At 44.6% G+C, this 26,742-nt stretch overlaps 1 protein-coding gene across 1 annotated transcript in view; it reads left to right on the plus strand.

Moving 5' to 3' along the window:
• The window catches only part of LOC132592646 (solute carrier family 9 member C1-like), a 76,484-nt gene that overhangs the window by 12,293 nt on the left and 37,449 nt on the right, over positions 1 to 26,742 (plus strand). Inside the window, exons 5-10 of the mRNA XM_088665649.1 lie at positions 4,206 to 4,322; positions 5,895 to 6,056; positions 6,175 to 6,274; positions 7,722 to 7,865; positions 13,163 to 13,340; positions 18,435 to 18,516. Of these exons, the coding sequence (XP_088521775.1) occupies positions 4,206 to 4,322; positions 5,895 to 6,056; positions 6,175 to 6,274; positions 7,722 to 7,865; positions 13,163 to 13,340; positions 18,435 to 18,516 (783 nt within the window). The remainder of the gene's footprint in view (positions 1 to 4,205; positions 4,323 to 5,894; positions 6,057 to 6,174; positions 6,275 to 7,721; positions 7,866 to 13,162; positions 13,341 to 18,434; positions 18,517 to 26,742) is intronic.

Raw genomic sequence — 26,742 nt, forward strand, 5'->3', positions numbered from 1 at the left:
TCTAAATCTAACAAATCTGTGTTTTCCAGTGTTATCCATTCTCTTAGCCAACAAAGACAGGACACTTTGTAATATATCTTCAGGTATGGCATGGAGAATCCACCTCTTTCTTTCCTATCGATCAATAATTAAAATTTTATTATTGGGTTTTTTTCCTGCCAGACAAATCTAGACAGAATTTTCTGCCATTCTTTGAATTGTCCTGTCCCTTTAATTATAGGAATTGTTTGAAATAGGAATAACATCTTGGGCAACACACTCATCTTAATTACAGCTATTCTTCCAAGGAACGACAACTTCATTCTATTCCATGTTTCCAGATCTTTCTTTACCTCTTTCCACACTGGTTCGTAATTGTCATTAAACAAATTGATATTCTTTGCTGTCAACCATATTCCCCAATATTTTACCTTCTTGGCCACCACGATTCCATATTTTTGTTGTAATTCTTCTTTTTCTTCCATCTTCATATTCTTGACCACCATTTTTGTTTTATGTCTATTCAATTTAAATCCTGCCAACTGTCCAAATCTCTCAATTTCCTCTAATGCTTCTGCAACACTTTCGCTGGGGTTTTCTAGAGTTAAAATCAAATCGTCTGCAAAGGCCTTTAACTTAAATTCTTTTGCACCCAATTTAATACCTTTAATCACTGAAACTTTTCTTAATCTATTTAATAATACCTCCAGGACCGTGATGAATAATAATGGTGAAAGTGGACAACCTTGTCTGGTACCTTTTGTAATCTCAAAATACTCTGTCAAGACATTATTTACAATCAATTTCGCTTTTTGTTCGGAGTATATATCTTCTATTCCATTCATGAAAGATCCTCCCACTCCCATCAGTTCCAGATTTTTCTTCATAAACTGCCAAGAAATGTTTTCAAAAGCTTTTTCTGCATCTATAAACATTAGTACTGCAAATTTATCAATCCTGGTCTCCAGATATTCTATTATATCTATAATATGTCTCACATTATCTTTTAACCATTGACCAGGAAGGAACCCTGCTTGATCTTTATGTATTATCTCATTAAGAATCTCTTTCAGTCTTTTCGCCATTATATCCGCAAAAAGCTTATAATCATTATTCAATAACGATATTGGCCTATAATTCTTCACATCCAAGCCATCTGAACCTTGTTTAGGAATCAACGTTATATATGCTTCTTTCCAAGTGTTTGGTATCTTTCCTCCTCTCAAGATATTGTTCATCATCTCCGCCAGAATTGGCGCAAGTTGTCCATTTAATATTTTATAATATTTTGCCGAAAGCCCATCCGGTCCTGGGGCTTTGCCTTGTTTCATTCTTTTAATTGTGTTGTGTATCTCCTGTATTGTTATTCAAGCATTTAATTTCATCTTTTTCTCTTCTGGAATTTGTCTCAATTTATGCTTTTCCAAATAATCTTTTATCTTCTGCCTATCTTCCTTTTCTTTACTATACAGACCACTGTAAAATTTCTGAAAGGCTTTCCTTATTTCCTTTGGATCTTCTGTCAATTTCTCTTCTATTTTAATTTTGTTAATTGCGTTCTGATTTTGACGTTTCCTCAATTGCCAGGCAAACAGTTTTCCTGTTTTATTTGCTGATTCAAAATTCTTTTGTCTCATTTGTTTTATTTTCCATTCTATTTCCTGATTCACCAACATGGAGAACTGCGTCTGAAGCGTTTTAATATTGTTCTTAATTTGCTGATCTTCTGGTTTTGAAATTAATTTCTTTTCATTCTCCATAAGATGTTTCAGAATTTCTTCTTTCCTCTTCTCTTTCTTCCTCTTCAGGAAACTGTTTTTCTGTATTAGAAAGCCTCTCATAACTGCTTTACTTGCATCCCACACCATGTCCAGTCCGGTTTCTTTATGTAAATTCCAGTGAAAATAGTCCTTTAGTATTTCTTTAGATTTTTCTACAACCTTCTTGTCATCAAACAGGTCTTCATTCATTCTCCATCTGAATGAACAATTAGCTGTAGAATGCTGTCTCAGAGAAAGAAGTGGGGTTGACTGATAAGTGGGATGGTGTTGAGCTAATGTACGTTTTGCAATGATGTTTCAACATTTGGGTTAAAAGGAGAGGGGTTGAAGTGGCAGAGGCTTGAAAGCTGGCAAGAAAGAAAAATAGAATGGTATTTTCCCTTCCATATGATCCGTACAAAAACCAGTACTTGGAAGAGGATGAACAACCAGCTATGTAGCTTTGTATTTATGGAACTAATGTTGAGTTGTGAATTGTGTCATCATAACATTAAATATACATTCATTTTTGACTGAGGACACAGTTTCAAGCATCTTAGGGGATTCATCTAAGATATTATCCCCTAATGGAGTCAGGTTTGATTTGAATATAACAGCAAACTATGGTTTGTCATGTGAGTGATTTGTGCTCTCCCTTCTCTTCCCTGCTCCTTACCTTTGTGTGTGCAGGGAAGGCTTGAGAAGCTTCCATTCCCATTTGGACAATTGTTTTGCAGAAACTTGAATCAGTGATTGGTTGCAAATTATGATTGGAGTCTTCTCCACTGTTGTAAGCATGCTACCTCCAAATAACTGTTGCTGGGATGGGATTCGTTGTATAGCATAGTGCATGCTTCCTCAACCTCGGCCCTCCAGATGTTTTGAGACTACAGTTCCCACCACCCCTGACCACTGGTCCTGCTAGCTAGGGATCATGGGAGTTGTAGGACAAAACATCAGGAGGTCCGAGGTTAAGGAAGCCTGGCATAGTGCCTTGCATGGATTTGCATGCTTCCCATAGGCATGCGTTTGTCCACTGCGAGAGTAGGATGTTGGACTAAATAGACCTTTAGTCTGATTTGGCACACCTCTCCTTATACAGGAATAATAAAAGGGATTGCACGAGTGAAAGGCTTATACCTGATCATTACCAGTGTTCCAAAGTTTGGTTTGTAGGATAATCTGAAGGCAGACAGAGCCTGCTCATATTTTTAAGGTACAGTAATACCTTGGTTCTTGAATGGCTTAGTTGCCAAACAAATTGACTCCCAAACGCCGCAACCCCGGAAGTAAGTGTTCCGGTTTGCAAATATTTTTCAGAAGCCGAACATCCAACTCAAGCATTACTTCTGCTTGATTGCAGGAGGCTCTTGCAGCCAAACGGAAGCTGCACCTTGGTTTTCGAACAGTTTCAGGAGTCGAACGGACTCCTGGAACGGATTAAGTTTGGGAACCGATACCATGGTATTTTGTTTCACTTGAAATATAATTTTTAGCATAAAGTGAAGCAGAAGGGAGGAATATTGGAATGAAGAGAAGACAAAATCATCTAGTTTGCAGGTTCTTTTATTTTCATAATTAAATCTCACAAAATGGTTTTATATGGGAGTATGTTAAGGCAATTCTTTCTCTCGATTAAAAAAGAATGTAAAGTTTACATTGTGCAACAAAGAGATGCAAGACCTGGTTATAAGTAAAACAACAATGTAAATAATACACTTTTTGCTGTAATTTAAAATTATTTAGCTTTCAGATTTGCACTGTTTAAGAACTTTAAGAAGTAAAGTTGTTCCTGGTGGATTTAAACTGTCATGATTTAAATATATTCACTCTTGGAGAAACAGGAAACAAGGGAGGAAACAAAATCAAGCTTCTGCCTCTTGAACAGCTGATGCAGTACTGCTGCATATTATTTGCCTGGGGAATCTATTTTTGTGAAGCTGCTGAATTAAAGTGCTATTGTAAATGTCTTAAAGCTTTGCATTCCACCTTTATTATTCGGTTCGACTTCATAGCCGCCATCTCTGCAAGGTTTTTCAGTGGAAGGATGATGGGAACTGCGGGAGCTTTAGAATGGCTGCATGTTATAGGCAGACTTAACGCTGAAATGCTAATGGGAATTGCATGGAGAGAATCATTGTTTGAGAAGAATATATGCACTAAAAACAAGCATATCTTAATCATGTGATTTTGATTCCCCCATTTCTTATGGGTCTTGTTATAGTATCTTTCCACTTAAGAAGCAAAAATAAAAAGAACCAATCACTCATTCCCACCACCCCTTCTGAGTAATACCCCTCCCCACCCTCTCACAATATATAAGGGTCTGGTGACTTCTGTTTCAGTATATCTGAAAAAGTGTGCATGCACACGAAAGCTCATACCAGTGACAAACTTAGTTGGTCTCTAAGGTGCTACTGGAAGGAATTTTTTAAATCTTGTTCACTTTGTTCCCCTTCCCCCCAGGGCTTTCAAAAATAGTTGTCAACTTAATAAAAGGCGAGTCTTTGTTTAATGATGCTACAACAGTAATAATTTTTGAGTTATATAGGGATCTTGCAAGACAAACTCACCATGAATTGAGTAAGTATATTATGTTCTGTAATTTTTTTTCTTTCGTAAAAATACAATCCATATTATGTCACAAGCCTTATTTTTAACTGTTGAGATCTAGGGCATACAAGCTGAAAAAGAAACATGACAGGCACAGGCATGTCACTAGCGGGTCCACCCCACAAAGGCAGCTCTGCTGCCATAGCAGTTCCTCAGGTGGTGTTCTGTGGATGGTAAGGCGAAAAAAGGGGTACCGTAGGTGTTGTGCAGATTGGGGGAAGCCTTGGATCTTCCAGAACTTCCCAGGATGTGGCTAGATAGCAGCAGATAGAGCAACACAAATGGTTGAAGGATATGGCAAAAGAGAGTACTACTGAGGGAAGAAATAAAATACATCAAGCTGGGATATAGGGTATTTTGTTGAAAACTAAGTACTTTGGGAGTCCGTTTGTTGTCTCAAGTTTTACTAAATATGGAGGTGTTGCTATTGTTTTGAAAGCTGACTTACATTTTGAAGTTAATACCCTGCTCAGGAAAGACCTAAAAGAAGGATAAGATTTTATTTAAGGCACTTTAGAGGGTCAGGGACAGACAGTACATGTTCCAAATATGAAACTATTGCTGTCAGTCTAGCAGTGGGGATGGACTCTCTCCTGTATCGGTAGTGGCACCCGCCCTGTGGAACGCCCTCCCACCAGATGTCAAAGAGAAAAACAACTACCAGACTTTTAGAAGACATCTGAAGGCAGCCCTGTTTAGGGAAGCTTTTAATGTTTAATAGATCATTGTATTTTAATATTTTGTTGGAAACCGCCCAGAGTGGCTGGGGAAACCCAGCCAGATGGGTGGGGTATAAATAATAATAATAATAATAATAATAATCATTATCATTGTCATTGTCATTGTCATTATCAATGTAAAGTTGATATCAGTCAGGGAGGTAAGGATTACAGAGAAGATGATGCATGTTAGGACGAACTGAGTAAAAGGCTTACCTGCAGAAGTGATACCGGTAGTTCCAGCTTCTACTTCTCACTGAGTAAGGCTCCTCCATTAAAGTTATACATGTGCACCAATGCATTGGCTTCTTGCTGGAGGGGCTGTAAGGACCTTTGCACTTACCACCGTATATGGTGGTTTCCGCCATAATTGTTGATTTGGGGGAAGGTATCTCCCTGGGGGGGGGGGGAAATAAAGTCATTGAACAAACAATTAATTTGAAAGCTGTCAACATTTTCAGCTGGAATATTCAGTCTCTCAGATCGATTGTATGGGATTATGATTGGGGGTTTTAAAATTTTTTTCTTGTCTAAAATATAAAATAATAATTATTTATATATATATTTATATGAAAAAAGAAGTGTATAATTATAAAAGTTTCCTGAATAGATTCTGTGCATGCACAGACCTAATAAGTGTGACTACATAGATGGCTGTTAAAAAACAACACGAAGAGTTGCATGTAAGCAACCTGTTTTTCTGGGTTCCAATGAAGAAGAGGGTTCAGGGTACAATCAGTTAGGCATCATTAGTTATAATTATCTTTAAATTAACTATTGGAAAGCAGATTGTAAATAACTATTTTCTTTTTACCTTTTACAGTTAAAGAAATTTTTATAAAGTTGATTTTGAAATTTTTTGCAAGCAGTGCTTTGGGATTTTTTACTTCAAGATTAGTTAGTTATTGGTTGCAACGCATTTTCAATGATGGAGTAGTTGAAATAGTTATAAGCTTCTCAATGGCATACATTATTTTCTTCATCGGTAAGTTAAACATCCTTGTCAAATGCAATGCATTTGAAACAGTTGTGCTTAATCGTTAATAAAACTAAATAATAGTGGTTTTTAAAAAATAACATTTCTCTATTTTTTCTATCCTTAGCTGAATGGCTTGGAATGTCTGGAGTTATTGCTGTTTGTATTTTGGGCCTTCTTTTAGATACTGTAAGCTTTAGTCCAGGATTGGATATATTTCTTTTTAAGTAAGTGCTCATAAGTAAGTGTTTGACTTTAAATTTCAGTTTGAACCATTTTGATTTCTTTGGTAGCTAAATGTATCCTATTTACATATTGTGTAAGGAATGTGAACTAATAGGATTGAAGTCCTTTTAGAAGATTTAAAAGTGCCTTGTGGAAGCACTTTAAGTATTCAGTGCATAAAATTTCTATTGTAAACGAGATTCTCAGTGACAGATGGTACTTAAGCACTGGTTACTGGGTTTCTCAGAAAATAAGCCATACCCCGAAAATAAGCCATACCCCGAAAATAAGCCATGGTGATAGGCAGTTTAACCTTGTAGGTTAAACTGTACCATACTTAATAAAAAATAAGACATCCCCTGAAAATAAGCCACCGTGTGTTTTTTTGAGGAAAAATAAATATAAGAAGGTGTCTTCTTTTTGGAGAAGCACAGTAGACTTGAAATAGCTACAAGAGATAAAAGGTAAAGGGACCCCTGACCATGTAGGGATCCACAGAATGCTGTGTGAGATAGTAAGTCTGCAGGCCTGAGTGTACTAGAAAAGTGAAACTAGCTGATGCAATACTTTCTATAGGAGTGCTGGGTCAGAATGACTCAGCAATACAGTGGAACCTCGGTTTATGAACACCTCGGTTTACAAATTTTCAGTTTACGAACGCTGCGGGCCCATCTGAAACGGATTAATTCACTTTCCATTACTTTCAATGGGAAAGTTCGCTTCAGTTTATGAACAGACTTCCGGAACCAATTACACCCATGCTTCGGGTTAAGTACGCTTCAGGTTGAGTACTCCGCGGACCCGTCTGGAACGGATTAATCCACTTTCCATTACTTTCAATGGGAAAGTTCACTTCAGTTTATGAACGCTTCAGTTTAAGTACTCCGTGGACCGTCTGGAACAGATTAATCCATTACTTTCAATGGGAAAGTTGCTTCAGTTTATGAACGCTTCAGTTTATGAACAGACTTCCGGAACCAATTGTGTTCATAAACCGAGGTACCACTGTAATGTGCTGTCAGTTGATTGACTGTCATCGGTTTAAAAGGGAAACCTTTCCAGCAGTGAGAGAGTGGTGGTGTAGAAGGGTGTGGTCAGTGATAGGTTTAGAGAGAGAAGTTTTCCTACATGCCTTAAGGTTCAGCCAGGTATCCTGCTTATTTGTATGAACTGCTTGTGTATCATATAGCCTGTAGATATTTGTATATAGCTCACAATAAATATACTGCACTGAAGAACCTGGAACTCTTAACATTTCTGCTAAAGTGCCATGAAGGAATTCGCGACAGGGTTATGGGCCCAGTACGCTTCCGCTGCGCAAGAGTACAGGTAGCAGTTGTCTAGCCATGGGGAACTGGAGGTACTTTATATACCATAAAGAATTATAGCTTTGCTAATAGTAAGCCCCCCACCCCCTTAGCATGGTTTAACACATTTTTTAAAAAACAGGTTCTGGTCAATGTTGACCTTTTTGGCTCACATTATGATGTTCGTTATAATGGGAATTGTGTTGGCTCAGAAGGCATTTCCACATTTTCATTCTCGTGATATTTTTTATATTATAACACTCTACCTTTCATTAAATCTTACAAGGTAAGAATTGTTTAATATTCCTTATTGTATTGATGTTTTCTGCCAATTCACAGAGCTCACTCAGTTAATATTATTCAGACTGCAGTCCAAATGCATTTAACTGGTAGTAAGCTACACTGAATTCACTAGGACTTACTTTTTAGGCATCTATAGGATGGTCCTGTTAGTGCTCTGAACACTGCTTTGGCTACAGACGGTGGGAAATGTGTTTTTCTCTGAGGGTCTTATACTTTTGGGATATCAAGTGTCTGATTTACATTCAAATGCCCTGGCCTAAAGGTTGCTACTATAGTGGCATTCCAAGCAAGTAGTGAAGGAGAAGGAGTAGTGAAGGAGAACAAGAAACAGAGAAGCACACCTCCCCTGCTATTGCTGCTGTTACTACCAGATACGGTACTAACTTTGGCAGCTAGTAACCTTTAGGCATTGCGCACTAGAGGACAGCCACTAGTAAGTAATACTTACATGTCTGTCTATATTTTGTGTATATTGTATGTACAAGACTTTGCACTGAGTCCCACCTGCTTGACCACTTGCCCATCTGCCTCCCAGAGATTTTAGAGGACAAGCATTGCATGAATGAAAATTATCTTAAGGTGGCCCAAGAGGCTTTGCTTTCTGAGGAATATAAAGTTTGGCTGTTTAAATAGCTTTTTGAAAATGGGGCATTTGCCAAACTGCTAGCCTTATGAGTAATGCTTGGAGGTTAGAGGGTGAGAGCCCCTATACACTATTTCAGGGCCCAATATTTGTTGATTAGGACATTAATGAAACAAGTAATGTGTGTTGCTGAATACTGTTGAAATGAAAATATTGGGAACTAAACATTGGCAAAGAGTTTCTTAATGTAAAGTAATTTTGAAGTAGACAATTTTATATGAATTAGATGTAATGGAAGCTGGAACCTGACTTCTGAAAACTAAATTTATTCCCTTTGTGAAAAACAATTCTGTGCTTTGACTTTATTGCCATGGTAATTCATAGCTTCTGTGCAAATTGACGTATTTCCAAGCTGAAAACAAGATTTAAAATCTGCAGTTTCCTGAAATTATCACAGTTATCCAATCAGTACAAAGGAAGACTTTATATTTATTTATGCATTTTGGTTTTTAGTAGGTTTGTATCTTACTTTTTGACTAGAGTACTCAAAGCAGTTCGTAACATTTATAAAATGCAATGGTTACATTGCACATTTAAAACAAACCACACATTTCAAATGAAGTAGGAGCAGAAGCATCTCATTTTCTGTCTGTGTGCTTCCCTATCTCCTGGATTCCTTCTCTTAGGGAATTACTGTTAAATGGCCCTATGCTAGGGGAAGGGACAGCCCAACTGCAGCAGGAGCAGACACCTGAAGTTCTCTTTGCATACCTTTGTAGGAGTAAACATAGATCAATGGTATCAAGTAGTATGGGAAACAGCCCTACTAGAAAAACTAACCAGTAAGCTGAAACTGACATGGGGACAAACGGAAGAAGACACCTTCACCCCAGTATGGTTCCCCTTCATCACCTACACAGCCCAACAAGACAATGACAAAAACCTACCATCAGCATACAAATCAATATGGCTAACCTAACCAAAACACCCACCCACCCCACTCACACAAGAAACCAAAGACCACCACAGCCAAACACAAATGAACAAGAGCATCCTACGCCAACCCCCCCCCCGACCTCTCTCACCAACAAAGGAGCACAAGCGAACAACAGAGAACAACGACCAACGCTGACTCTGAACCCCTACACATACCAAGGAAAATAGAAACATCGGCACCCCACCCCACCCACCTACCTCTCCCCTCCTTTCTTCCTAATGTCTTAACAATCAAGATTAATGTGTAAAAACTGTACATGGGAAAAAATACGAGACATTGTACTACCTCTGTAAACCAAGAAAACCCTTAATAAAAATTGAATAAAAAAAGAGAGGAATATGCACTTGCCTCACTATATTGCTGAATTTCTTTGCCTAAGCATATGTTAATAGCTAGGCTCAACACATTTTGTTCCAGAAGGTGATAGTTGAAAATTGACACCAGTTTTAGCCATGCTCTTATGACTTAATTATTGGTTCCCTATTATCCCTGTTGTGAGGTTAAAGAGATGAATCCCCACACACCTTGAAATGTAACTCCCAGAATTTGTGTTACCGGTATTTTTATTTTAATAGGTTTAAAATAGGCTTAGAATAATGTGGAACATGTTAAAATAGGTCAGATTTAAGCTGGATAATCTCTTTACTATCTAAACTAATGAACCAACTTTCTGAATATACTGAAGGTTTTTTGTTTCTAGCGTTGTCAAATTTCATATATCAAAAGGAAACAATAGGGGTTGCACCCACCTAAGTCATTGAGCAAGCAGAACGGCTTCTGCTAACACAGTGGAATTTCACTCCCCCCTTTCCCCCGCCATGCACCCCAGACCATATTTGGAGGCAGGGGGAGAGAAAGGGGAAGTTCTGTTAGATGACTGGAAGTTGTCACACTGAACATATTGATTTAGTTTAGGGATGGGCAATATTTTTTGGCTTAGGCTGAATATTTGTATTGCGCCATCTCATGGATGAACTTTGGTAGGACAACCCACCTGCATAGCTGCCAAGTATCCAATTTTTCCGGGAAACCCCCTTATTTCCAAGCCGTTCCCTGTGCTGCCACTGATTTTTTTATATCCCTTAAAACTCCTGGATTTCAAAGTAAGCAGCTCCAAGTCCCTCCGCCTGCTGGCCAGGGACTGGGAAGACCTTGCCTCCTTGCAGAGAAAAGCCTCAAAGCGAGCGGGAGCCGTTTCCTTCTTTGCTTTGAGGCTTTTCTTCGTTCCGCTTGCTTCTCCCAGCACGTTCAAAGGAACAGCTGTTGTTGTGCCTCCCTCCTGTAGCAGATAGCAGAGATTGGAGATAACACAGACTCAGTCCCTGAATGCTGAGGTTAGCCTGGTTGTTGGGGGAGGGAGCGGAATGCAGATTCAGAGAATTCATTACTACCCCTCTGGTTTGTGTGTATCTGTGGGGGGGGTGTATCACTCTGAGGTGAGGTGAGTGTGTTTTTTGGAGGCTCATTGGCTTTTGTGCACTTTTAAAAAGTTTGCTTTCGTTGTTTTGCTCCCTGCTTAATTAATATGTGTGTATCTGTGGGGGGGTGGGTGTTTGTAGAGCAATAGGAGTAAGGTATTTTTCTCAACTCTGTTCATGTTATAACATTTTTGCTGTGAAGAAGAGGCATGTGATCTCTGCTGAGTCAAATTCAGTTTTGAGAACTGCAAAAGTAAACCAAGCATCTGTGATAATATCTTGTAGGCAGAGAAACTGCCCAATAATCTTACAAAAACCTCTGGAAGAGCATGACATTGTGAATGGATTAATGGAATTTATTTACCAAAAAAAATAAACATATGCAGCCTTATTCTACATAATTAAAAAACTAATCTTTATTTCATGATGGAATAACCTTTGGATGGTAACATATTTTCCTCAAAAAGCATTTTATTTAAAAAAATCCGATTTAAATTTTAAAAATCTGATTTAAAAAAAAATAAAAAATCATTGATTTTTATCCACCCTGCAATTAACAGTTCTTTCTAGTCTGGCCCTCGGTATGATTTAATCCTAATTGCTCCTGTAGACACTCCTGTGTCTTCTTAACAGGCAGAAAATAAACATGTAAAGATTTACTCTTCATTACATGTTCACACTAGGGAAATGTAGTATCTCTGCTGAATGCTCACCTGTTGCGCAGCTTTCAAAGGTACAGCACCCAAGCCAGAGTCCCACATCTTTTTGCACAAGATAGTGACCGCCGAGAACTCCTTATCCCTTTCCCTTCTCCCCTTTTCATTGTATGTCTCAGAATTGTATTATATATAGATGGTTTATATCAGGCATCCCCAAACTGCGGCCCTCCAGATGTTTTGGCCTACTACTCCCATGATCCCTAGCTAACAGGACTAGTGGTCAGGGATAATGGGAATTGTAGTCCAAAACATCTGGAGGGCCGAAGTTTGGGGATGCCTGGTTTATATGATTTTATTGTTATATATATGCCAATAAAGGTGTTGAATTGAACTGAACTGACCAATCATGTCAATTCTGCTCCCCCCCCCCCCAAAAATCCTGGCTACGCCCATGCTGGAAGGCCAGTAAATTCAGAGTCTAAAATTACCAAATTGTTTCTGGTACCTGAACACTTTAATAGGGACAAGTTATTTTTTATATAAAAAAGCTATCCTACCTCTCACTCCAAAGATGCCCAAGCTGGCTAACGAACAGTAGTACGCACAGAATATTACAGAGGTGTGTACAATGTCTCTCTCATATTTCCCCTCTCTAACATTTTAACAAATCAGTTTCGGTTATTGAGACATTGGGAAGAAAAGGGGGAAAGAGGAGGGTGGGAGATGGATGGGGCTGGTGTCCATTCTGAAGGTGGGGAAAGATGATGGTATGTAGCCTGGTATAAATTAATTTGTAGCCTGGGGGGATTTCTGCGCCCCGTGGTGTGGACTGTCCCTGAGAATTGTAGACTGTCTCCAGGACAGGTGAGGATGCTGATCCCTTATTTTAAAATCCGAAACTTGGCAGCTATGCCCACCTGCCAATCACAGATAGGTCTATCAGTTGGGAATTGTGTACAGAGCCAACTATAGGTTAACAATAGATTAATGGGAATGTGTTCTCTCATATCAGAGATTACTGGTGCTCTACCCCAAATGATTCAGGATGATTTTAGACAAGAGAGTACTGCAAAGCAATTTTTAGAAAAATATGTAAATATAGAATGCTGGACTCCCTCATCTTCTTAAGAGTATAGTGAAAAAACAGTCAAATGGAATCAGCTCCTCATGGCCCACAATTTGAAGCAGTGATTCCTCATGTAGTTCTGGTAGTTTAACCCATGTTACTGTTAGCCAATACTTTGGCCACCTCATGAGAAGAGAAGACTCTCTGGAAAAGACTGTGATGTTGGGAAAGATTGAGGGCACTAGGAGAAGGGGACGACAGAGGACGAGATGGTTGGACAGTGTTCTCGAAGCTACGAACATGAGTTTGACCAAACTGCGGGAGGCAGTGGAAGACAGGAGTGCCTGGCGTGCTATGGTCCATGGGGTCACGAAGAGTCGGACATGGCTAAACAACAACAGCAACCGTTAGCCAGGAAAAAACACCCTGTCCCCCCTTGGCTAAGCCCATGATCTGTTGTTTAACCAGGGTATGCTTTCTTAAATGTTTGCTTAGTTTGTTAAAATAGTGGTTTAAGATTTAAATGCATTTTTTGCATTTATTTTTATTTTATTCAGGGCTTTGGTTGTTTTTGTGTTGAGCCCTTTTTTGAGTCGTCTTGGCTATGGATTTAATTGGCGTTGGGGAGCTGTTTTGATTTGGAGCGGAATGAGGGGCACCTTCACTTTGAACATGGCTCTTGGAATTAGCCAAACAGAAAGCAAATCTCCAAATGAGATTCAAATTAAGACCATGGTAAAGTAAGATCATTATTTTTGGAAAGCATTATCAATTTGTACTAGAAGCCTGCTTGAAAATCTATATAGAAAGATGTGTTTATTTCTCAAGCCATATTTTCAGTTTATGTACTTGTACAGATATTGGGAATGTAGGTATGCCATTTTTCCATTAAAGGTATGCACAACATATTACAGAAAGTATAATTCTGACGTTTCCAAAAAATAAATATGCAATTGTTTGCATTGAAAATAGATTAAAATCTAATACATATAATTGCTAATCTGTCTTTAAGATTGCAGTCGGGAACATTTTTCAGCCCACGGTACAATCTTCTGGGGTTTGTATGTCTATGGTAGGTAGGGGCAGAGATGAAAGTGGGCTGAGCAATAGATATGACTCTTCCCTTTGTACTCTTACCTACATGCCAGACAAAAGTCAGGTGTTTCTGCACACACATGCACCTCTATCCATCTAGATGAGCAAAAGGCATTTTCACAGTTCAAGGACACATTTTAGCCATAGCTGCCAAGTTATCCCTTTTTTACAGGGATTTTCCCTTATGCTGAATAGGCTTCCTCGCGAGAAAAGTGAAAACTTGGCAGCTATGATTTTAGCCAGTCATTTGAACATAAGAAAGGCCTGCTGGATCAGGTCAGTGACTCATCTGGTCCAGCATCTTGTTCCCATAGTGGCCACCCAGGTGCGTGTGGGAAACTCTTAAATGCCTGTGGGAAACCACAGATTTTGTAGGTGAGTTTCTTGTTTTGGGGAAAATTGCAGGGGTTGGCGAAAGCTCTTGAGGGTGAAGAGCAGGGTCCATGAGGAGTGTGGCCTGACAAAAGGGTATGCCCTAGTCTTGAGAACCGAGTAGGAGGGGCACATTCAACCCCTGGGCCTGAGATTCCCTATGCATGCTGAAAGATTGTGTAATAGTCTTTCCATTTCCCCCCTCCCCTTGCAGTTTGTGACCTGTTGCAAAATCTAACTTTCTAGAACTTAAAACTCAGTATTTTCTTATTAGGAAAGTCCCCTTAGCACAGTTCGTGTGCATGTAGAAATGGTTAGTATCTGGAATGTGATTGAGGGAGTACAATGAACACCTATGGATTGTGCTTCTGGCATCACTGGATTTGATAGAACTTTGTCTGTCCACATCAGTGCCTTTTGTGACTTTCCTAATATACATACCGTGTTTCTCATATTTTAAGGCATCCCTACAAAATAAGGCATGGCACGATTTTCTGAAGCCTAAAAAATATAAGGCATCCCCCAAAAATAAGACATGCTGGACCCGGCATGAACCAGCAAAGGCAGCAGCCCGCTGGGCTGGGGTTTGCCTTCCTTGTGAGTCTGTTCTTTTACCTCTTGGCGTCGCTATCACTCACTCACGTCAGTCTCTCTTTCTCCTCCTCTCCTCCGCTTTGCGTCGGAGATCTAGGCTTCAGGGGCTTCTCCTCCAGCCGCGCTGCAGGCTATTGTTTCGCCCTGGTTCACCCCAGGGCTTTTAGGGGGTCGCTTAGCCTCGCGTTGCCCCTAGACCCCTTAGGCAGCAGCTTCGTGCACGGAGCTTTTCTCAGAGCTCCCGCAGAGCGCGTCCGATGCGAGCGCGAGGAAACCGGAAGTCGGCTCCCGCGCGCTTTGCCGAGCTCCAACGGAGCGGGAACCAGCGAAGGCAGCAGCCCGCTGCCGGCTTGGAGCTCGGCAAAGCGCGCGCTGCTGCCTTTGCCGGCTCGAGCTCCAAGCCGGCGGCGGGCTGTGCTTTTGCTGGTTCCCACTAAGTCGGGGCTCAGCAAAGCGTGTGCTGCTGCCTTTGCTGAACCCCGACAGAGCAGGACTGAGCGGGAACCAGCAAAGGCAGCAGCCCGCCGCCGGCTTGGAGCTCGAGCTGGCAAAGGCAGCAGCGCGCGCTTTGCCGAGCTCCAAGCCGGCAGCGGGCTGCTGCCTTCGCTGGTTCCCGCTCCGTTGGAGCTCGGCAAAGCGCGCGGGAGCCGACTTCCGGTTTCCTCGCGCTCGCATCGGACGCGCTCTGCGGGAGCTCTGAGAAAAGCTCCGTGCACGAAGCTGCTGCCTAAGGGGTCTAGGGGCAACGCGTGGCTAAGCGACCCCCTAAAAGCCCTGGGGTGAACCAGGGCGAAACAATAGCCTGCAGCGCGGCTGGAGGAGAAGCCCCTGAAGCCTAGATCTCCGACGCAAAGTGGGAGGAGAGAGAGGAGGAGAAAGAGAGACTGACGTGAGTGAGTGATAGCGACGCCAAGAGGTAAAAGAACAGACTCACAAGGAAGGCAAACCCCAGCCCAGCGGGCTGCTGCCTTTGCTGGTTCCCGCTCAGTCGGGGCTCGGCAAAAAATAAGGCACCCCCGAAAATAAGCCATAGGCTTATTTTCTTGAGTTAAAATTAATATAAGACATGTCTTAAAATATGAGAAACACGGTATATATTTTACATGACAGGTTAAGTGCTTCCTTACAATCAAAAAGTTGAGCATGAAAACTACTATACTTATTTTCCTTTTTTGCCTAACAGCAAACCTCCCAGTTACCTAACAAAATAAAATTAACACACAGTAAACATACCATTTTTGAAAAATAAGGAGGCAGTGGTGTCTGAAATAGGTAATAATAATAATAATAATAATAATAATAATAATAATAATAATTTTATTTATACCCCACCCTCCCCAGTCAAAACCAGGCTCAGGGTGGCTAACACCAACAAAATTACAATAAGACAGAAAAGAAAACAATTAAAATACAGATTAAAATACAATATTAAAATTTAAAATGCAGCCTCATTTTAAGTAGTCCATAAATCCAAACCATGAGGGAGGAAAACACAGGGGTCAGACTGAATCCAACCCAAAGGCCAAGCGGAACAGCTCTGTCTTGCAGGCCCTGTGGAAAGATGACAAATCCCGCAGGGCCCTGGTCTCCTGTGAAAGAGTGTTCCACCAAGTTGGGGCCAATACTGAAAAGGCCCTGGCCCTAGTTGAGGCCAATCTAGCCACCTACTGGCTGAAGATCTCCAGAATATTGTTGGTTGTGGACCTCAAGGTCCTCCACGGGACATACCAGGAGAGGCGGTCCCATAGGTACGAGGGTCCCAAGTGTGTTCCAGCACTTGATCTCTGCTTAGTTAGAACAGGGTTGGTCCTCCCCCCCCTGCCCCCCTAGCAAGGAAACCAAGGTGATGTGTGTGAGAGAGAATGAGTGAGTGAATATGTGTGTGCGATACACCAAGTGTGTCCAGACGTGCCCAATGGCACATGGCCCCTGAGTGCATTGCTGCATTGGCCCTTGGGAGCAAAAAGGTTGCCCACTCCTGCAATGCCCAATACAGAAAAACTGTGATGGAATCCTCAGTGTTGTGCTTTAAATCAAAACCATCCTTTAAAATGGGTATAGGGTGCCCAACCACTATGTATAGTGAGGCCTCCTGAGGCAGCTGATTTGGGCTGTCATGAAAGGCCAGCAACTTGTGAATCATTTCATTTACTATTACTTGCATTTTTACTGCTAGGGAGGGGGATAGGTGCTCTGAAGTGCACAAAACATAACCTGTAGATCATGAAATCTCATGTCATCATTTTGTGACTGCTTCGCCCCCGCATTGACATTTTGTGACTTGGTCTGCCTTGCACCCACCACTATTTTGTTATTGAAGGGCCTCGGTATTTTCCAGCCCTCTCAAGTGGTCCCTAAAAGTAGAAAGTTTGACAACAGCTGCTGTAGATCATATTTGACAAATGTCAGATAGAACACCTTAAAATATATTCTGGAAGTTCAAGCTGTAGTATTGCCTTACTGTAAGCTGAGAACATTAAGATGCATTGAACGCAGTCAGCTTACTTCTGATTAAACATTTGTAGGGTCTCATCATACTTTTGTATCCTGCTCTTTTCCTGAGATGTTTAGTGCTGATATAGATGATTTGCTTTTTCTTTCAATAACTCTGTCAGAGTGGTTATGGTAAGAAATGTTCAGTGCCACACATTAAGCTTCATGGTTCTGCATGGGCTTGACGTCTGGGCTCTGAAACCAAATCAGATGCAATGGCTGGAACTTTTAAACAGAGAAAAAAAATATAAGTAAAAATACCGTAAGCATTTTTAAAAGAACAAAATAGATTCCAAAGGTACTTAAAATTCCAGTAGGCATTACTTCTCTGCCAAGTGGGAGAGTGCAATTTGCAGTGGAAAAGTGGTATGTGGGGTCAGTGCTTGACCATTCTGCAGGCAGTAGAATGACTGCTATTGAAAAGGTCAGCCCTGGACTGAATGGGTTGTGGCAAGTTTTGCTCAATTGCAAATACAGTGGTATCTTGGTTTGCAACCGCTTTGGATTACAACCATGTCAAACCCGGAAGTGTGTGTCCCTTTTTTTGGATTACAACCGAATTTTTTTGGATTACAACCCATTTTTGGGAGGCCCCATTGGTGAAAGTGCACCTTGGGTTACAACCTATTTTGGTTTACAACCGGATCTCCAGAACAGATTATGGTTGTAAACCAAGGTACCACTATACTTCCTTTCTTGGGAAAGTGACTGAGACTGTTCTGGCAGAACAACTGCAGACAATCCTGAATGAGACTAAATATCTAATCTTTGACAGTCTGGGTTCAGGCCTGGATTTGGGACTGAATGAGCCTTACTGACCTTATGGATGACTTTTATAGGTAGGGAATGCGACTCTGCTAATTCTGGTTGATCTCTTGGCAGTCTTCAATACCATTGATCACGATATCCTTCTGAACCGACTCTGCAGGATAGGTATCAGTGGCAGTGTATTGCGATGACAATGCTCCGGCAGGGTCATATCCAAAGAGTAGCATTGGGAGAGTGCACTTACGCTATGGAGTGCCATAGGACACTATTTTGACCCCAGTGCAACAGCTGACTTTCCTGCTGCTTCTTTGCTGAGAAGGAGCAGCCATCAGGTTTTTGCCATATTAGGTGATATTGTAATGTGTAGTTCCGGCTTCTTTCCATTGTTCTGTGCTGAACTCCCAAAGCAGACTAAAGTATTATAAAATGCTATAAAATGTAATGTTATATTGCTGCTTTTACTAGTTATGATAGAGATGCTAATTGCTCAAATCTTTTGTGTTTCAGTTATTACTGCATTCAGGAACTGCATCTATGTTGACCTTGATGATTAATTCTACCACTGTGAGAAGTCTGGTTACAACACTAGGTAATAATCTCAACATTTCTTCCTTTCTTTATTAAAATAAAAATTAATGTGCTTTATTCATACTTCAACTTCAACCCTATTTAAGCATTATTATTTTTTAAAAAACAACCTATGATTTAAACAGGATAGGAAGACCAGTTTTCTGCATGTTGACCCCACTCCCAATTTCCTTGTGCTCACTGAGCATGCCCATTCCATCCCTGGCCCTCTTGGATGCTGAGAAGGGGGCTTGTAAGCATGTTCAGATGCACAGTCTTTCAGCCTTCCTCACAACTGGGAGCCCTGATGAGGTAGGATAATATTGTTATAGGGTTGGGAGAGGGCATTCTGGATGATACCTGTGGGTTCCTTCAAAACCCGTGATCCTGTATATATGAGGCTAGAATCTATATGAGGAAACTTGATGAATCAGTCACACCAGGCCCTTTGACATAGTAATTGCCTTTGCTACTCAGCTAAGCACCCCATCATCATAATAAGGGATGCATTCTTTTGCCATAGAGATAAACAGGTGACACTTCCCCCACCTCAACTGACTGGATGCCATGTCATCCTAGGATGGAGAATAATAGGTTTGGGGGGGGCAGGCGGCTGTGTGAGAATTTGGGCTGAAGCTGGAAGTTGGAGAAACAGCAGCATGTGTGCTCTGTGCTGGACCCAAGAGCTGTGGTTTGGGGCTTCCATAGAACTCTAATGGGGAAGCAAGATCTGTTGGGATGTTACTGCTGTGAGCCCATCCATCCTAAGCTTAGGTTGTTTATACTGTATGTGTAAACAAAACCATATATCTTAAAGGCAGCACAGCCTCCATTGACCTTAATTTCCAAGGAAGCCGAACCCTGGGCAAGCGCTGGAACCCCTGGAGTCTCTTGCTACTTGGAGATTGGGTACATAACTGGAGCAATTCTTGTATTTATCTTGTATCCTTAGTTATCTATATATATAAAAATGTAAAAATCGTGAAATTCCGTTCGACACTTTTCTCCGTAACCGCTTGACCGATCGTCCTGAAATTTTGACACAACGATCCAGGCCACTCCTAGAGCAAAAATCCCTCAAATCGCACACCTGCCCAGGTACAGACCTGCTTTTCCACCAAATCAAACAGTGCCCTCAAGTGGCGTAGTACCCTCCTCCACCCCCTCCCTTCCTGTGAAATCTAAGCCACACCCACAAACCAAATGACATCATCATCAACCAAGCAACTGAAATACACCAAGGCAGCCATTTTATCTAGGGATAACCCACAGCAACACACTTGGGGGCACGGCAAGGGGTTTTACTTTACCATTTAGCACCACTACCCCCCCCCCAAAAAACCCACCAAAGAACCAACATTGCCAAGTGGAGGTCGGGGCCTGTCTGGGGGGGGGGGGTTGCCACAGAACGCAGCACGGCCTTCGATTTATGTAGGCCCCTGCACGGCAAGGGGTTTTACTTTACCATTTAGCAACACTACCCCCACCCAAAAAAAAACCCACCAAAGAACCAACATTGCCAAGTGGAGGTCGGGGCCTGCCTGGGGGGGGGTTGCCACAGACCGCAGCACGGCCTTTGATTTATGTAGGCCCCTACACTGCAAGGGGTTTTTACTTTACAATTTAGCACCACTACCCCCAAAAAATCCACAAGACAAAAATAAATATGACTTATTTTATGGGTATGTCTTATTTTAGGAGAAACAACTGATTGTAAGCCTCTGTGTCTTTTTTTTAAAAAAAAACAACAACCATTCACTTTCTCTCCCCAGTTTAAGTCCTCAGATATTTGCAGTGCACACCCCCCACCCCATTTACAATTCCCTACCTTCCCCTTGCCACTTCCTGGGTTTTTTTATGGAACTGAACAACTCGGGTACTTCAGAACGCACCTTCTGTTGCCAGGCCCTTGCAGGGCCAGACAGAGGCCCGGCCCAGGTAGATAAGATAATGTGTCCCTGTTTTTAACCCTTTTGTTACTTTTTCCATTTTACTGATTGTGAATATGCTGACCGAGGCCCGCTTTGGATTCGGAGGCCCGCGCCAAGTGGCCCATATGATCCCCCTCCTTCTGTCTGGGCCTGTCTGTTGCTACAGGGCTGTGGGGCTTCGCTATTTGCCCCCCCTCCCCGGGTTGGGATTCTTTAAGTAGTTCTCTGGGTCCTAGGGCACATCATCACCCCCGATCCTTAATCTAAACATATAGAAATCTTCACGATGTGTGTGCAGGGGCCAATGTATGGAGATACAGGGGGGAGGGGACAACAGAGGGCTCAGGCAAAAGTAAATACTGGGAAATGGAACCCAGAAACTGACAGCTCCTTCTCCAAGCATGGGGGCCAATGTAGGAAGATACCAGGGGTAGGGGCCAACACTCCCCAGGAAAAACAGAGGGTTCAGACAAAAGTGCATGCTGGGAAATAGAACCCAGAACCTAACAGTTCCTTTTCGAGGGTGGGGGCCAAGGTATGGAGATACAAGGGGGAGGGGCCAACACTCCCCAGGGACAACAGAGGGAAGGGTATCCTACGGAAACACGGGGATGAGCCGGGGTGGAGGGAGAAGGGGCAGGATACGTCATGGATCGTGACAGGGGGGGGATCACAGGAAAGAACCACAGCAATGCATGGCCGGGTCAGCTAGTTGCTAATGAAAATGATGGACAGGTTTAGTTTCTGTTTTTCTCTCCATTGCAGAGTTTGAATATTATACTGGACTATGAGATCTATTTTGTTGATAGGATAAATCTAAAATTCAGTGTTCTGTAGTTGGCAAAAGTTTAGACTTCCAATATTGAAGTACAGTTCATGTGACTCCCCAGCAACCAACACACATTTGCTTTCAGAAGTGTCCATAACTACTTCACTGAATAAGTTTATAGTATTAACTTAAAGATAAGACCAAATTAATTCTATCAATAACATGGAAACATCCTAAAGAATTTGATAGTTCACCTGCAAAATATGTGTGAGGGACAAGGGATACAGGGAAGTCCCTCCCATCTTAAGTTCCAGCCCATCACCAAGCGCTGGAGAGAGTAAGGAGAGCTCTGCCTCCAGCGGAGAGTCAGGAAGTGGTGTCCGAGGCTCAGGCAGGGTTGTGGAGCCCATGCCTCAGGTGGGACAGGAAGTTGGACGCACGGGGGGGAGGCCAATCCCCCCAACTCCCGAATTGCGACGCAAACGTAGGGGGAAGAGGTTGGGTCTGCCAAAGTTGTGGTGCTGGAAGAAAACGCGCCAATCGCCATTCGGGAGTTCTGACACCTCACCTTAAGGATGCATTTTTACTGCTCTGAACACTGTAAATAGTCAGCACTTAATAAAAGCCTTAAAAGACCATGCTGGAGTCGTTACTCTAGAGTAGCCATACCAGGCCCTCTGACAGCAACTCCCGAATCTTTTTTGGCTACTTTGGAGTGCAGCGATGAGCGCTCAAGAGGCTGAGCATTGGAGGCTGGAGGCTGAAGCAGCGAAGCAGGAGCTACAGACCCTCACAGCGCACGCACAGCAGCAATTGCATGCCGCTCAGGAGGAAGCGCGAGGGGCGCAGGAGGAGCTGAACAAGCTGGTGGACCAGGTGAGGACAAAAGAGGAGACTGAGAAACAGCTAAGGGTGATGGTATTAGACCTGCAGAAAAAGTTGGAAGAGGAGAAAGCCGCTAGAGGTGGGGGGGCACCCCAGCCGCAGCTAGTCCAAGTGAGAAGGGGACAGAGCCTAGTCACCAAGTTCAGCGGAGACCCGAGGGAGTACCTCGGATTCGAGACTGAGATAAATTATGCGCTGGAATTGCATGCAGCAGAATTCCCAGATGACGCGCACAGAGTCTACTTTATCATAGAGCATTTGACGGGGGCCGCCCGGGAATGGGTAAGACCGCTCATCGCGCAAAAAAATCCTTGCATGAAGAACGCAACTTTATTTCTAGAAGCTTTAAAATTAATGTACGCTAGCGACAGTGAAATGGAGGCCACTAAACAGGAGCTTCATGACCTAACACAAGGAAAATCGACAGTTAGAGACTACTGGGCGAAATTCACCATGCTGGTGCACAAACTGGGGTGGGATCTGAACAGTGAGCCAGTGAAATCAGCCTTCTACCTAGGTTTGCATGCAGACGTTAAGGATGAGCTGGCAAGAGGTCCTAGACCGCAGACTATGGATCAGCTCAGCAAAGCGGCGCTAGCGGTGGGGGTGAGGCAGGAATCCAGATGGTATGACAAACAAGCGACGCGCGCAGCAAAACCTTGGTTCCCACGCTCTCAGGACAGACCACATCACCAAAACCCACCCCAGGGACCGCCCCCAGACCCGCCCAGACCAAGCCCAGAGCCGGAACCGATGGAGATCGGGGGAGCGCGCGCGCGGGCTTTTCAAACCCCGGCGGCGCCAAAACGCAAGGAGGGAAGAGGAGGGAATTGCTTTCTCTGCAACTCCCCCCGGCATCGCGTCAGAGACTGCCCTCATCGCAGGGAGTGGCAAGGAAAGGCGGGAACGGTTGTACCTTCCCCCACTGACGTAGCACCACAGCAGGGAAACGAGACAGCCTGGCTGCAGGAGACACGGGGCAGCAGCCAGGCACAGTCAGCAGTGAACAGCCCCAGCCCGCCCACCCGCACAGAGAGGAGCAGAGCCAGCCCACCCCTCCCAGAGCAGGAGTGGTTCTAGAAGTCACGCTGACGCTCCCAAATGGCTACCCCCTGTCAGTCCTCGCCTTAATTGACAGTGGGGCATCTGCCAACTTCTTCTCGAGAAACTTTGCAGAAGAGCACCAAATCCAACTTCTGCAGCTGGATTTTCCCCTGCATGTGGCCACCATTGATGGCAGAGAGTTGCTGGGAGGGGCCATCACTCATCAAACCCCCCCCATGAGAATGACGGTGGGAAGGCACTCAGAGACACTGGCTTTCAACGTCACGACCATCTCAGACCCCCCCATCGTTTTGGGAATGAGCTGGCTGGCGCGCCACGACCCTTCCATAAGTTGGCACCAGAGATGCATCACGTTTGGGTCGGACTTTTGTCTGGAACATTGCATGCAGCACCAACCAGGGGAGGGGCCTCCGATAGCCACGGTGGCCACCATGCACGTCAAAGGGGGTGAGGCGATACCCAAGCCGTACTGGGACCTGCAGGAGGTCTTCAGCGAAGCGGAGTCCGACCACCTACCCCCACACAGGCCTTTTGACTGCCAGATCAACCTGGTGCCGGGGGCAACTATACCCCCAGCCAAGCTGTACGCCATGTCAGACCAGGAACTGGAGGATCTGCGCGCTTTCATCGACAAGAACCTCAAGCGGGGGTTCATCAGAGAAAGCAAGGCAGCAGGGGGCAGCCCGGTCTTCTGGGTGGACAAGAAAGACACGCAACAGCGCCGCCTGGTGGTGGATTTTAGACGGCTGAATTCGGTGACAGAGCCAGTGGCTTTCCCCATGCCCAGAGTGGATGATCTCCTGACAGCGGCACGCAGGGGCAAGATTTTCACCAAGCTAGACCTGAGGGGGGCGTACAACTTGATCAGGATCCGGGAAGGCGATGAATGGAAGACCACGATGTTCACGCCTCTGGGCTCTTTTGAATATCTGGTGATGCCCTTCGGGTTGCAAGGGGGCTCAGCCTGCTTCCAGGCCTTCATGCACCACGTCCTGGGGTCCCTCCTCTTCAAGAACTGCCTGGTCTTTCTGGATGACATCCTTATCTATTCCAATGACCCAGTGCAGCATGTGAAGGATGTCAGGGAGGTGTTGCAGCGCCTGAAGGACAACCACCTGTATGTGAAGCTGGAGAAGTGCAAGTTTCACACCAAGGAGGTGGACTTCTTGGGCTACAAGCTGTCAGACAAGGGACTGGCAATGGACAAGGACAAGGTGCAGACCATCCTGGACTGGCACAGCCCCAGGACGCGCAAAGATGCCCAACGACTACTAGGCTTCGCTAACTTCTACAGGAAGTTCATCCAGAACTTCTCTCGGGTCACGGCTCCCATCACCGACTGCCTGAGAGGCAAGCAGAAGTTCAGGTGGACACCAGAGGCACAAGCAGCGTTCGAAAGCCTCAAGAGGGTGTTCGCGTCAGACCAGCACCTGTTCCACGTGGTGCAGGATGCGCCCCTACGCCTGGAGACAGATGCTTCTGATAAAGCTGTGGGAGCGATTCTGTTGCAACTGGACGCCAACAGAGAGTGGAGACCCTGTGCCTTCTTCTCCAGGAAGCTGACCCAGCCTGAACGCAACTACACAGTGTTTGATAGGGAACTTCTCGCGATCCACGCGGCGTTCCAGCACTGGCGACACTTCCTGGTGGGCGCCAAGCACCCCATCCAGGTGTGCACAGACCACAAGAACCTGGAGTTCTGGAGAACGGCCAGGGTGCTCAACCAGCGGCAGATACGGTGGGCAGAGTTCTTCTCGAACTTCAACTTCTCCATCCACTACATCCCGGGGGAGCAGAACGTCAGGGCGGATGCCCTCTCCCGCAAGCCAGAGTACATGGAGGAGGAGTTGCCACCAGCACCCAGGCACGTTTTCCCCCCATCTGCATGGTCATGCGGTGCAGCAGTGGTGAGCGAGGCAGAACTCACAGCACTGACGGCAGCGGATGAATTTGCCACCCGCATCTTCAGAGACCTGAGAGGGGGGAGGGAGCAGGCCAAAGACTTTGAGGAGAAGAGGGGTTTGCTTTTTTACAGGGGAGCCCTGTACCTCCCGACCAAACAGCTGAGAGGTAAGGTTCTCAAGCAGATGCACGACAACCCAACGGCGGGTCATTTCGGAAGGGACAAAACCACTCACCTAGTCATGAGACACTTCTGGTGGCCAGGGGTGCGGGAGGATGTTCGGGATTATGTCAGGGGATGTGACACCTGCCAGCGAGCAAAGGTGGTCAGAGCGCCACCAGCAGGTTTGCTGGAGCCATTAGCCACACCGCACAGGCCGTGGGAAGTCGTGTCCATGGACTTCATCACAGACCTGCCGTCGTCCAGGGGCAAGACCGCAGTGTTGGTGGTGGTGGACCTCATGTCCAAAATGTGCCACTTTATACCGTGTGCCAGGGCGGTCTCGGCAGAAGAGACGGCCAAACTGTTTGTGGACCACGTATTCCGACTGCATGGATTGCCTTTAAGAGTTATTTCGGATCGTGGCCGCCAATTTGTTTCCAGGTTCTGGCGATGGCTCATGAACCTCCTGCAGGTGGAGGTCAGCTTGTCGACGGCTCGGCACCCGCAGACCAATGGACAGGCGGAGCGGGTCAACGCCATTCTGCAGCAGTACCTGAGATGTTACGTCAGCCAGAGGCAAACGGACTGGGTGGATCGCCTGCCACTGGCAGAATTTGCCTACAACAATGCGGTGCACGTCTCCACAGGGGTGTCGCCCTTTAAGGCCAACTATGGGCGCGACCTCAGATCTTTCCCGGAGAGGGAGGGGGAGGAGGAGGAAGAGGGCCCACAGGCCGAGGAGTGGGCAGAGGACCTGGAGACGGTGCACCAACAGCTCAGAGAACACTTGGAGAGGGCCAAGGAAGCGTATAAGAAGGGGGCAGATCGCCACAGGCGGCCGGGAGAAGTCATAAGGGTGGGGGACAAGGTTTGGTTATCCTCGGAAGGTCTTCCCACCAGGGGGCGATGCAGAAAGTTAGCACACAGGAGGCTGGGCCCCTTCACGGTCACGCAACAGGTCAACCCGGTAGCCTTCAGGCTAGCACTGCCGGAGGACATGAGAGTGCACCCAGTGTTTCATAGATCACTGCTGTCGCCGTACAGGGAAAGTACCAGGTTCAGGGACAGCGATCAGCCTCCAGAGGGAGGGGGGGAGACGGGAAACGCCCGACAGCTCAATGAGGCAACTGAGATTTTAGACTCAAGGAGAGGGGTGAGAGGACTGGAGTACCTGATAGCATGGGAGGACACTCCGCCATCCCACAATGAGTGGATACCGGCCACGGAAGTACCTGAGGAATTTTTAGTGGAAGAATTCCACGCCCTGTTCCCCCACAGGCCCAAGCCCTGGCACATGGAAAGGGAGGAGCAGGAGGAAGGGATAGCAGGCAGCAGCTCCCCATGGAGATGGGAAGCGGAATTTGAGGACACGGAAGAAGAGGTGTGGGTTTCACCGAGGTCAACGACGTCAGAGGCAGGAGAGGACTGGCAGAACATTTTTACTCCCACCAGCTCTGATGCCACTGACTTCTTGGGATTTCCGTCTTCTCAGGGGGAAGGAGAGAGATCGCAGGATTGGGGGGAAATTTTCAC

This window comes from Zootoca vivipara, chromosome 1 (genome assembly GCF_965207765.1).
Source record: "Zootoca vivipara chromosome 1, rZooViv2.hap1.1, whole genome shotgun sequence".
NCBI lineage: Eukaryota > Metazoa > Chordata > Lepidosauria > Squamata > Lacertidae > Zootoca > Zootoca vivipara.